At 40.5% G+C, this 13,004-nt stretch overlaps 2 protein-coding genes across 4 annotated transcripts; both read right to left on the bottom strand.

Moving 5' to 3' along the window:
• Positions 1 to 6,293: 6,293 nt before the first annotated feature.
• LOC103335305 (ceramide synthase LOH2) lies at positions 6,294 to 10,618 on the bottom strand. 3 transcript variants are annotated; one of them, XM_089054137.1, is made up of 6 exons: positions 10,320 to 10,618; positions 8,700 to 8,908; positions 8,298 to 8,435; positions 7,986 to 8,195; positions 7,715 to 7,896; positions 6,294 to 6,652 (listed from the first exon to the last, which is right to left on the bottom strand). In XM_089054137.1, the coding sequence occupies exons 1-6, from the start codon at positions 10,434 to 10,436 to the stop codon at positions 6,630 to 6,632; spliced, it is 879 nt and encodes a 292-aa protein (XP_088910263.1). In that variant the 5' UTR covers positions 10,437 to 10,618; the 3' UTR covers positions 6,294 to 6,629. The 3 variants fall into 3 exon arrangements, with proteins under 3 accessions (XP_088910263.1, XP_088910265.1, XP_088910262.1); XM_089054139.1 differs by having other exon boundaries at positions 6,294 to 6,643; XM_089054136.1 differs by lacking the exon at positions 6,294 to 6,652 and having other exon boundaries at positions 6,749 to 7,896.
• A 152-nt stretch (positions 10,619 to 10,770) lies between these two features.
• Positions 10,771 to 12,903, bottom strand: LOC103335272 (alpha-amylase-like). Its single transcript, XM_008238282.3, has 4 exons — positions 12,700 to 12,903; positions 12,480 to 12,612; positions 11,340 to 12,148; positions 10,771 to 11,158 (listed from the first exon to the last, which is right to left on the bottom strand). The coding sequence occupies exons 1-4, from the start codon at positions 12,784 to 12,786 to the stop codon at positions 10,904 to 10,906; spliced, it is 1,284 nt and encodes a 427-aa protein (XP_008236504.2). The 5' UTR covers positions 12,787 to 12,903; the 3' UTR covers positions 10,771 to 10,903.
• Positions 12,904 to 13,004: the final 101 nt, after the last annotated feature.

Genomic DNA, 13,004 nt, shown 5'->3' with positions numbered 1-13,004 from the left:
TCAACGGAGAGGATCCTCATGCTTCATCAGTTGAGCACGTAGGCAGATTTTCCACCCAATGCATAGCCATAGAGAATAACCCACTGTTAAAGCTAAGACTTTTTGGGAACTCTCTCTCTGGACAAGCTTTCACTTGGTACACTAACCTGCCAGCAAATTCTATTCAGGACTTGGGAGCAAATGGAGAGCGTCTTCCATGACTACTATTACGAGATTCAGCGAAGTCACCATCGGTGACCTTTCCGCTCTCAAACAGCGAGTGAAGATGAACCTGCCCAAGACTTTATAAACAGGTTCAGGAAGCTCAAAATGAAGTGCCGAATCCCCATCGAAGAAAGACACTTCATCCAAATGGCTCAGGCTGCCCTCAAAATTTCTCTGAGGAAAAGATTTGATGGGATGTTGTTTGGAGATCTGTCAGAACTGGCGATAAAGCGGCCAAGTACGAGGAATTGCTCAGAGAGGAACAGCAGAAGAGAAACTCTTCCAAAGGCACGTATTACAAATCCCCTTCTTCCTCAATACATATGATTGAAGTGGAGTCAGAAGAAGATGCAGAGGAATCGGAGGAGAGAGAGGTTGCAGTTGCGGAAATGGCAAAATTAAAGCATCCCATCAGTTGTAAAACCCTTACAAAGCCTCCAAGGGATCAAAAGCCGCCACCATTCACAGGAGGGTTCGTTCCAAACAAACCCATGCAGAACAAAGTATATTCTTTCGATCTGACCAAAGTAGATGCTTTGTTTGATGAAATGTTGCTACAGAAAGCAATAGAGACGCCTCACAGAATGCCCAAACCAGAAGAACTCAAGGGCGACAGTATTGCGATGGCACAATTCTTGGAATCATTCTACCAATAGTTGTGTTGTTTTCAGAGATGTTATACAGAAGGATAATGAAGAAGGCTGAAGCTAGCGAAAAACCTCCATCCGTCACCACAGATCCTTTTCCCGCCACAAATTAATATGGTCAACCTAAATTGGCGAACGAAAGAAGGATGTAAGCTTATAGAGGCGACTCGTAGAAGCGAATAGTTTCAAAGGAGATTATGGAAAGACCAAAAGCAACCATTTCAGCTGGAATAGTGCTCTGCAGCAGGTGCAAGTGTGAGGCTGAGCTGGAGGTAATCCTGGAAAAGCAGGATCTGCCCACTCCAAGTGTTTTTGACCGGATTGGAACCACGCTCCGGATAAGGCCAGACAGAGAAACTACCCTAGGCCTGTCCAATCCAGCAGAAGAATGACTAAGCAGCCCAAGGAAGAAAAATCAATAAGAGTGCCCAGAAGTGATAAACCTTTGGCGGCCATCATTGAAGGCAGGTGGTATTCTGTCGGGAAAAGTGGCAGACCAACAATGGAGCTGACAAGAACCCAAAGGAGGAGGGTTCGAGACGATCGCACATTCCTCAATAACGAGAAAACGCACAGTGCTTCCAGAGGCCAATCCGCCAAAAAGGGAAGGAGCGAAATATTTCCCATGAACAAGCAATCTCTCAACCACAGAAGTTGAAAAAAGCAGAATCCTCAAAGAAACCTTCTATCCATTCTACCTCCGCCTCAGAAAATCTACTTAAAACTCTCCCGACCAGAGGAAAAAACCGATCCTATTCCAGGAGAAGGGCAAGGAGACTGGGTTGAGGAATATGAAGAGGAGCAGCTGGATTATGAACCATCTACAAATGACCAGAATGAGCTCATCGGAACAGAAGAACTAGGAGAATGGACGGAGGAGTATGATGGAGAACAGATGGATTATGACGGAGAATTGGATGCCTGAGGCTTTGGTGCAGGTTGGAGGACTTATTACGTCTGACCTAGGCATCAATATGGTGTTCATTCGCGAAAAGTTCAGGCGTAGAAGGACAAAGAGCACTCGGACGGAGACGTATTTTCCCAAGAAAGTTTTGAATGCAGGTTGGCGAAGCGGAAGAAATGCGAACAACAAGCAGACAGTCCCAGGACAGAAGGAACAACCCACAAGTTGGCTACAGATCAGCTTTGCTTCTCCAAACCAACCAAAGAAATGGCAAACCACCTCAGACCCTTGTTTATAACAGCAAACTTTGGGGGTGTTCCTATTCCCAAAACTATGGTAGATGGAGGTGCAGCCATCAACCTTCTGCCTCACAGAATGCTGAGCAAAATGGGCGTAGAACAGAAAAGGATTTAATTCCAACCCGCCTGACCGTCACCAATTTCGCAGGAGGCATCACCAAAACCCTTTGGGATCCTAGATGTGGATGTTTTAGTAGGAAGCAAGAAGCTGAAGGTTGCATTCTTTGTGGTAGATACTACCTCTACCACTTACAATGCATTGCTTGGCAGAGACTGGATTCACCAGAGTCTATGTGTTCCTTCCACTCTTCATCAACAGTTAGCTTTATGGAATGAAGAAGGCTACATGGAGATAATAGAGGCCGATCCATTGCCATTTCTACCTTCTGCCATGTGTTGTGAGGCAAGGTATTATCATGATGACCTTGGTCCTTTCACCTTCTTTGGAGTCAACCAGAACGGCCGCCCCATGGTATCACGGCCCAGAGGCTCATTGAAGAAGGTCTAACCAATTCCTTGGAGGATTAGAACAGACCTTTTGTTCTAAATTTCCATAGCACTAATGTCCAGTCCCAATCAACAAGAAAAGGATCGATTGCAACAATCCGGTCCATTACAAAAGATTGTTGATATACTTGGAAGGAAAGAAAGTTTTTTGCGCAGAATCCAGCCATCAATATGGCAGAATTCACTCATGAAATCACGGAAAGCCAGGAGGAAGAGGAACTACAGGAGGAAGTGCTAGATTTTGCACCAGCCGCTCTCAAAGAGGGATCCGAGTACGATGAAAAGATTAGCATCATCACTAAAAACAGAATGGGCAACAACAGACAGAACTGAGAGATTACCTTCTATAACTTGCATGTTGATGTCTTTGATGGTCTGCACCATGAATTTGTGAGTCTCTTCGTCTGAATGGACATTCCAATTGTCCCAGCCCTTAAAAAGGACTGAAGTGCGGTCTGGAAGCAGGCAGATCACGGAATCGGCTTTCCACCAAGCATCAAACTCCGCAGAACTGCAGGAGTTCAATTCCCATGAAGGATAAAGGGCATCTGCACTATTGTTGATTTTATTCATCCGCACACCTGGCATCTTTGTGGACCTCCAAGTCATCCGCGTCCCTCCAAGAAGACCCCGATTATAAGCTTCGTATGACTTGAGGGGTATGAGCCGAGGGCAGCAAGTTGCCTTACAAGTTGGGATGGTAGACTTCGCCTAAATGATAATTTGAGGTTTTCCTCCTCCATGAGGCAGATCTCTAGGTAAGCTCACACTCAGAACTTCTTCCAAGTCGATTCTGCTGCCTCCTCTTCGGCTCCTTCTCAAACAGCCGGTATCCAGGCGGAACCAAGGATAGGCCTTTCGATCACCAAGCGCCACTAAGCTGCGACCTTTTAGTACAGTCTTTGGAAGAACATCAAATACTCTTCAAGGGAGCGTTTGGGCACTACGCCGACATCGAGGTTGAGCGAACTTGGTCTTCGAGCGAACTATGTTTGAGAACCTCGCTTTGGGAAATAGACTTGCAGCGGATCTGGATCATCCGAATGCACAAAGAGCGAGCAGGTTCAATGGTATTCTCGGGTGGCGGTGTGCGAGTTCTTGAATAGATGGGCCGAATCGTAGGCCCGAGTCCAACATCGTATGATTATGCGAGCTTCGCGGATGCCTATACTCAGCGAGGCTGCGAGAAGAAGCGATTAGGCGAACAAACCTGTTCACCAATACAGGAGGAACAACATATCTGCGATCTTTGCCCTTCTCGACTAAATTTTCGAGATAATTGGAGAAGGAGCAATTACGGTTGATCGTGGTTGGGAAATAGTGAATGACTTGGCTAGCTTCTGCTGGTCCTTCTTCTGTGATAATCACCAACAGCATCAACAGTCTTCCATGAGGCCCGGCAGACGTGAGGTAACGGGGAATTTACCACGCGCCAATTTAATGGCCATGTCATTTAAGTCCGAAACCGTTCCAAAACGATTGGACTTAAGGGGCATTGTTTGGGCCAAAAATTGACACACCCAAATTTCAGTAAAATTAGGCCCGAATAAAGCGCAAAAAATCAAAGAAAGATGGAAGCCCAAAAAGAAGAGACCAGCCCAAGGCTCATCAGAGCAAACAAGGCAATAGGAAGAGGGAGTCCAGAAAAAGGAACAATCTCACGTGACATCTCTGGGATAAAGAAAGTCGCAATGGCGACTGTCATAGAAGAAGTGATTGAAGGGTTCATGACATCAAGTTGATTCTGAAAAAACTGAAGATCAAATCCCTCTTATATATGTATATTCAGAGATTTTTCTTCTGTCTTTACAGAGAAGGTAATTCTCCCAAGGAGATAAGCAAGTTACAATCTCGAGAGGATAAGCGAAAGCGAGCTGTCCAGAAAGGAATCAAACTAACCATCACGGGTAAAATATCACAAGGGGCAGTTGAAATTGGGAAAGAGATTAGGTTCCTTTTCAAGAAAATCAGGGAAGTGATTGCCTATTTGAGAGCCTATCTTTGCCGCCCAATAAATAAACACAATCACCCTACTCCAGAGAAGAAACAGTTTACTATAAATATAAGAAGGAGTGAACAGGGTAAGGGACAACCAAAAAATCAATCAAAAACAAAAACTCAAAATGATCACTTGATCTCAAAAAACCTTCAAAACACTGAAGCAACCAAAGCTCATTGAGCCACAAACAAACAACTCAAAATCAACCAGAAGCTCACTTGAATTTCAAGTGAAAACCAGCTTTAGATTAGAATTCCCAAGGTTCAGACTTAGAAAATAAGTCATTCAAAACGAGATTTCTCTCGTTACAAATTTGGTTTAGCAAAAAACCAAGACAGGTAGAGCTTGAGCTTTTCCCAAACATGAAAACCTCAACAAATTTTACAGTGCAGTCTCTAGCCCACTGAAGTCCTCGAGAATGCCACTGTCCCACAGATTTGAAGAAGCGCGATTCGCCCACTCGAAGCTTCACAAAAGCTTAAGGTACATTGAAGCTCGCCAGAATCAACCTTTGGTATCGATTTATAGTTGAAGCTTAGCAATCAAGGTTGTCAACGTTCGATCCAGCCCAGCGTCTCGATCCAGCCGGACATTTCCAGTCCAGCCGACAGAACCTTCCATCTCGATGAAATAGAGTTCCAGTGTATCTTCATCTCTCTAGCATGAGTATTTATTGTTATAGTTTTGTAAAAGGCGAGTTCTGCTAAAAACAGTTTAAATTCCATCAACCATTCTGGCGAACAACCTCTTTATCTTGAGATAAATTGTTAAAGTCCTCACCATCTGAGGCGGAAAAGAACTTACTTGAGAGATATTCCTCACCCAAATTCACAATCGTTTGTTTGCAGAAATCAGTAACTTGGGGCGCAAGTTATCCATTCCAAACTAAGTCTGCTAGAATTTTTATTACTAGCGTGGCACGCTCGCACACCAAAGAAAGCTGACTTGTTGACCAGTCTATGGTTCTCAAGGCAGTGGGGAATTTTGCCCTTCCATCATAGGAGTAAACGCAAAACGGGCAAACAGAAATATCATTACACTAACATCACGTCGAAGTCAAGCATTTGGCGAAGTTTTTCTCTGTTGTCACAATACAGGGCCTACATTATGAATCAAGTACTGCTGGTTTCAATTTTACACTAGAACAACCAGTGTGTTATAGCAAAGCCACCAAGCAAAAGTAGTGATTTGCAGACACATTATGCAGGTTATCAAATGTGGGATGATTGTATCACTCGTTCGGCTTTCAGAGCTTTCTGACGAAAATCTGATCGATAAAATGCTGAAATTTTTAGATGTGTGACCCTCAAAACCCCAGTATTAACAATTTTATGCATTGTATTTAAGATTATCTTAGAAGATGCAGGTGCGAAAACGTGACTGCTATTTAGTCTATAACTTGGTACAAATTCCATACCAACGTCAAGATATTTTCTTTTAATCTGTGGAATAGGAAAATCGAACTTGCTACTCTTACCATATTTGTATACCACATTCTCAACCACATTAATTGGCAATTTGAAAGAAGGATTTATGGAAAACGTAATAAAACCTGCTAAGAGTACTTGATTTTCCACACTGCAATAGACTTTGTCTTCTGACGTATCTCTATCCAATTGAAGTCTTGAGATACTTTCCACACGGCTGCGTCTGATACCTTAACATATCCACCACCAATGTCAATGCATGCATGGATAGTATCTTAAGACTTCAATTGGATAGAGATACTTGAATGATACTTGAATGGTATTGTAGAGATACTTGAATGGATAGTATCTTAATACAATGATGAAACGGACACCACTCCTTTCCCATGAACCAAATATTGGATTCTATAGGATTGTTCTGCAATACAGGGCCTACATATGATTCAAGTACTCTTTTGCCCCACTCTTGGTTTCAATTTTACACTAGAACAACCAGAGTGTTGCAGACACATTATGCAGGTTATCAAATGTGGGATGATTGTATTACTCGTTCGGCTTTCAAAAGCTTTCCGAAGAAACAAGAGGTCTTGAATCAATTCACGCAAAATTAACTGGGCATGGAAAAGCGAAGGGTCCGTTTTGTCATCTTCCAACTTCTGCTTTTTCTTGAAAGATAGAGAAGTAAAAAAAGGGAAAAGTGAAACGCGAAAAGAAAAGGTTATAAGGACTCCACAGGAGGTCTTGAATCAAACCACACAGCATTTCACAGAAAGATGATTTTCTCTTTTCTATTTTGTGAATACCATTCATTTCTCCATACAAAGGCCAACTCAAAACAAATGATTATCCAGAGAAGAATTATACAGGAATTTCCTTCTATTTTATACACCAGAAAGATACCAAGAGACTCCATCAAAAGAAAAACAAGATAACAAGGGATATGCTCGACGTTCCTACCTCCATATTACCCATAAGAAGGATCAAAGAAAACTTGAATATGGAAGAAAGTATGAAGCACTTCCTACAGATCATGACCACTTTCGAGTGGAACGATAGGCCAACCAAAGTCAAAGGGACAAAGATCCTATTTAAAAATCACTAAAAAAGGCATAGGTTTTCACTTTGAAATGTGTTTGGCTGTGCATGAAAGTAGATGTTATACATGGTTGGCTTCAAGAACACGATATGGGGTCTGAGTACAATGAACAATCTCAAAACTCCAAAATCCGTCGAGTAGTATGGGAGGGCAAATCTCTAAAAAGAGGTGGCCCAGTGCACCAAGCTCTCACCAATACTAGGTCTGGGGAGAGCATAAAGTATCAACCATAGGACAATGCTAGAAAATCTAACTTTATTCCCAACTCTACCATATTCAATTAGTACCAATAAAATGAGAAGTTTTATAATGTAGTTTTCTTAGGTATTGGTGCATGCATTTATTAATGAAGGTTTCTTTTACAGAAAATACGACTTGCTTCCAAACATATTACTGAATCAATGAGAGTGAAAGAGAAGAAATATATTTTCCAAATATAAAAGAGTAGTTCTCACAACAAATTTTATAAGCAGTATAAGGCTTTGTAAGATTCAACCAGATTACTGAATCAATGAGAGTGAACGAGAAGAAATATATTTTCCAATTATAATGAAGTAGTTCTCACAATAAATTTTATAAGCAGTATAAGGCTTTGTAAGATTCAAACTTGTAAACAGTATATATGGTTTACCAGATCTTATATCTTCTCCAACTTTTCCTCTATTTTTCAGCTGTCTTCTTATCATTGCACATATCATAACCCACCAGTATATGTGGAACACAAACAGCATCAGTAACATTGTATTGAACACATAGTACAGTAGAGCTCTGGGAGCAGGCTTCGAAAGATCCAAGCAGTCAATAAGGTCATAGCTGGAAAATACCAACCATAAGAAAAGATAAGTCAGAGCCACTCTACATGTAAATTTGGTTTAATAAAACGGTTTACCATGAGAGCAGACCTTGATGACCTTATAACCCAGAAGGGGAAGAATATTAGCCTTAGTATGAGCCACGAAACAGCAAAAAATCCAAAGAACACTTGTGGCAAGCTCCTTCTCAGAATACTTGAAAACCTTGGCAGCTTCCAAAAATACATCACTCGTGTCATGCAGGGCAAGAATGATTGAGCCAATCCGAAAAATGAAAAGAAAGTCATTGCATGAGATCCTCTACACCACACAAATGCACATTGCTAAATATATGCTCGGTGATACCAACATATTATTGTACTCGCAGAAAAATCTGGAAAATACCACGTAATGTATGAGTACCCAATCAGAAGAACAGTAATTACATGATGAGCAATCATCACTGAGAAATCCTTCCTTCGAGTCTCCCATGTAAGGAGGGCACCAATGCTATAGGTATAGAATCCACATTGACCCATATACAAAAGCTTTAGGGGAAGCCTGAAACGAGAAAGGAATAGAGTTAGAATACACAATTTCAGAATGCTATGTCTGTAAAACTCAGATTATGCGAAAACTCATCATTGATCTAGAATTATACAAATTCAAGTCATTCCTAACTTCGGTACTCCCCCAACCCCCCCGCCTTCCAAACAAATCATGCAAAAATTGAACTGTAGACATGATCAAACCATCTTCAGCATTTTTAAAAAAAGGAAGAGTTATCTAACAAGTACTACTAGTTCAACCGTATGCATCACTCACCCCAACTCTTGGTTTGGCCAGCCTTTAAAGTACTCTTTTGTATCTCTGAACCATGTCTCCTGGTAGCTTATCTTGAGAATGCATGCTTCAACAGTGGCATAGTATGTTAGCTTCCAAAGTGACTCTGAACATTTTACAACCTTTGCCCATGTAGCCATATCGAGCTTCAATGGAGCAGATCCCTTGCTCAGCAACCAGATGGCAATTTTCTGAAACACAAAAAAATTACAGTATGAGGATTATAATTCAAGGTAAGATAAAACGTGCAAATCTGCTAAAGCTGCATGCTTTCATGTTCCTTTTCACTTAAATAGTTACCGATGCTGCTTTGTTCCCCATATACTGGTAGGTTATGATATATAAGAAGACAGCTTAAAAATAGAGGAAAATTCAGCCGTATGCTGCTTATTAAATTTGATTTAAGAATATATTTGAAAAGTAGTCAAAATTTGGATCGTACTTTTTTGTATTTCACTTATGGATCTTATGAAAAAACATAAACCTGGTAAACTGCATCCTTGAATATTCATTTTCACTTAACTTATAAGGATAATTATCAAATCTATGGTATGCTTGCATATTCCTTTCCACTTAATTTGGAGATGGTGTGGTGGTGGCGGCTATAGTAAAAGGTAGGATTACGGTGGCAGAAATGTTAGGTTACCACGAACATATTGCTATGATACCATGTTGAAAATAAACTTCAAACAATATGAGGAAGATCTTTTTTTTCATAGCACAAGAACGGAGTACATAGGTGTATATACAGAACACCGAAATATCAGTTCTCCTAGTACATGCTCTAGAAATCAGTCTTGAATTAAGCTAACCTAACATTTGGAGGAAGCCAATGTAACAAGCTGTAAACAGCCTATATTATCAACACCTGGAAAACCAGTTAACAATTCCAAGGGGAACATCTAGTTCACCTTAAATTTCTACAGGGATAATATAAAGAGCACATTTCAGATGCTAGACCGAAACTTGTGCTACTAAAACCTTGAATGTCCCAACATCAGCAAGTTAATAATGAACCATTCAACCTATACTACAAATATTTTACACACAAAAAAACTCCACTGCAATTCTGACAAATCAGCACAAATCTCAATTTTCCTGAAATCATGGCAAGATTAAACAAGTACCATGTTAAAGTCCTATAACAAGCATTCAGATGGTAGGGCACACGCTTGTACTACCATGTTAAATGTTCTTGTCCTTGCAATTGTTCAAGATTCCTTCTTGACAATTATAAAGACAAACTCAATTCTTTGAACCCACAATATAGAGATGCAAGTTCTCAAACAAACTAAAATTCGTACTAAAAGCCCAATTACTTATCGAGCCATTATTTGGAGTCCAAGAAACAAAAGCGCTTATCCAACCACAGTCAAAACTTTGGAAAGGAAAAAAAAATCATAATTCAAAGAAAATACTACAAGTTAGTATCTAATAAGGAAAGTAAAGGAGGACAAGATATGCAATTCAAGATTTTATTCTCTCTGTTTTCCACATTTATCTCAGAAGTCAAACAGATTCTACCAATTGAAGATTCAAAAAGAAAGAGCACAACCAAATGCTTAAGCAACTTGAAATCCCAAAAACAGCTAGAAATCTTACGCAAAAGATGAATCTGTCAAAGAAGAGCCGAGCAGCCAAAAACCCAAAAGTGAAGTAGATAACGACAAGGAAATGCCCAGTGTCTGGTGCGCCATTGTGGCTCCAGAACAATTCCATGTGCGTCTTAGAACCAGAACTAAACTGAAAAGCATCAATCAGTGAACCCCGGATCAAATTCAAGCTCAGCTTCTACCTCAATGCCTCAGAAATCAGCAACCGCGATGCAATAATTGCACGCGACTTTCTTCCATTTCCAAATCTTACAACTAAGATATTGACGTGTACATTGACACATCATTTGGCAAACAAATTTGGTAAGGAAATTAGGCGTCTCTAGTGTAACCTCTAATAATGGCATTTCAACTGGATTCTTCATAGATAAGAGTCCTAAGCAGTTTAATTGCTTCCAAAGAAATTCCACACATGCAAATTGTATTCACTTTCTCGCATCTTCCAAAGAAACCTCAATTTTTTATTTCTAGTAGAGGACTACTATTTGCTTTATTCCTTGATAAATAAGCATAAAATACACTTGCAATACAACAATTTCTAGTCACTTCATTCCACAGAAGATATTCACGACCTCATGCTTTTTTCTCCCACACGGCGTAATCCTTTCCAGAAGTTGCAAGTTGGTAGGTTGGAGGTACAAGGTTCCCAACCTCGTACCTTGAACCAATCTTTGCTATGATTTTCTCATCTATGGCAGCTACGTAGAGATCTGCATCAGATGCTAGAATACGCAAGGCACTGTCGGGTTTGATTCCGTTCCGGGATCTGATTGCAATGAGTTTAGTGATCTCCTCTTTCAAGCCCCAGTCAAAGAAGTGGTCATAAAACTGGTACAAGATAATCAGGTAAACAAATGTGAAGAATGGACCATAAGCAACATAAGTTTTCTGCTAATAAGTACAATAATCAGAATCTCATATTGTAGTCACCTAAACGAGCATTAGTGAGGGCTTATGAAGATGCCAACTTTCTAACTTGGGAAAAGGCAACTCAAGTTTGGAAACTTACAATTGAGGGAATTCCCGGATGAGTAAGAATATAGGCATATCCCTGCATGACTTTATCTGATGGAAACGGCCAAATGTTTTGTGTGGAACCTGTATCATGATTGTCTATGAAAGTTACACTCTTTCCTGGCAACAAACCAATCATTCCTGGAGCCTTTCCATTCGGGTCCTTCAGCCGCCACAGTTCCCCTTGGACTGCAGCTTGAAGTATCCCTTTAGTGGTAAAATCAAATGCTGTAATATCTCCTCCAGCACCCTGTACCCATCCCGCAAGCTCTTGACGATTGGCATCCTGATTGTACTCTGGTTTTCCATCACTTCCTTTAGCAAAGGAATCACTCCAAAGTTCCCCTACTGCGAAATTTGGACTTGTGTTTGTCACATACAACTTGGTAATTTCTGGAGAATATCCCCTGACAAAATCAAATCTCCACCCACTGAACCCAATTTCAGTCTTTAGCCAATTCATCCAATCCGAGAGCTCTTTCTGGACTCTTGTGTTTTTGTGGTCAATGTCAGGAGCAGGTTCGTATTTGGCTCCAGTGTCAGGGTTCCCCTTGCCATCAGAATATTGTGTGTCGTCGCTGCAAATAAGAGACGGGCCCCAATCAAGGCGATCATCTGGAGTTCCTCCTTCAAAGATGCACCATATTCCTCTTTCATCTTGTTTCTCTGCAGTTCTGTGGTTTATAACTATATCTGCCACAGCCTGTATCCCACTATCGTGGAAGGCACTTATCAACGACTTCAGTTCATCTTGGCTTCCATATTTTGATGCACTGAGATCATAGAGCCTTCCAGGCAAGTATCCTGGAGAAAGGGAAGAATTGGCATATGGCAGTCATGCAACTGCTGCTAAATAGCTAAAGACTCTGCTTTCAACATTGCCACAAACTAAATTTTAGGGTCATTTGGTATTATATGGATTTCAAATGATTCCTTATAAATAGTTCTTTCAAATATATTGTATCTAGTTATTTAAATACATCGTATCTAATGTTTATAGATTTTGATTTTATTTTTGACTAATTTTTTTTGGTTATTAAAGTTAAATCATTCCATTCAAATGCACCCAAATTAAGTTCTAGCTCAGTAACTTCAACAAAAAAAAAAAAAAAATTCTGGTTTGAACAGATTTTACCTTCATCTGAAGCAGCCTGAGAAGGTGGAGGAAGCCAAACATGTGTAATTCCAGAAGAAGCTAGTTCAGGTACGGACTTCCTTAAAGAGTTGTACCATCCTCCTTCCGTCTTCCATGATTCCCAATTGAACCCCTGATCATCAGCCCCCCACAAAATAAGTTAGCCCTTTGACACATAGAGAGAGAGAGAGAGAAGAGAGAATATTCTTTCTGTAAATACCTGAAAAAGGATTTGGGAAGCAGTGAAGTTGGGCAGGAGATTGATACAGAGTAGGAGATAGAAGAGAGAAGTAGTTGGAGATTTCATGTCTCTTTCCTTGTATCATAACCTGCTGGTTTGAGCTTAAAGTAGCTTTGTGAAATGGTGTCCGTTTCATCGTTGTATTTAAGATTATCTTGCTGGTGTGAAAACGTGACTGCTATTTAGTCTTTGGAATAGGAGAATCGAACTTAGATGTCTTTCAACATTTGTGGAAGAGAAATATGATTAGACTAACGTCACGTCGAAGTCAAGCATTTGGCTAA

This window comes from Prunus mume, linkage group LG6, assembly GCF_029339155.1.
Source record: "Prunus mume cultivar Tortuosa linkage group LG6, ASM2933915v1, whole genome shotgun sequence".
Lineage (NCBI taxonomy): Eukaryota > Viridiplantae > Streptophyta > Magnoliopsida > Rosales > Rosaceae > Prunus > Prunus mume.
This window is presented reverse-complemented; position numbering and strand designations above follow the sequence as displayed.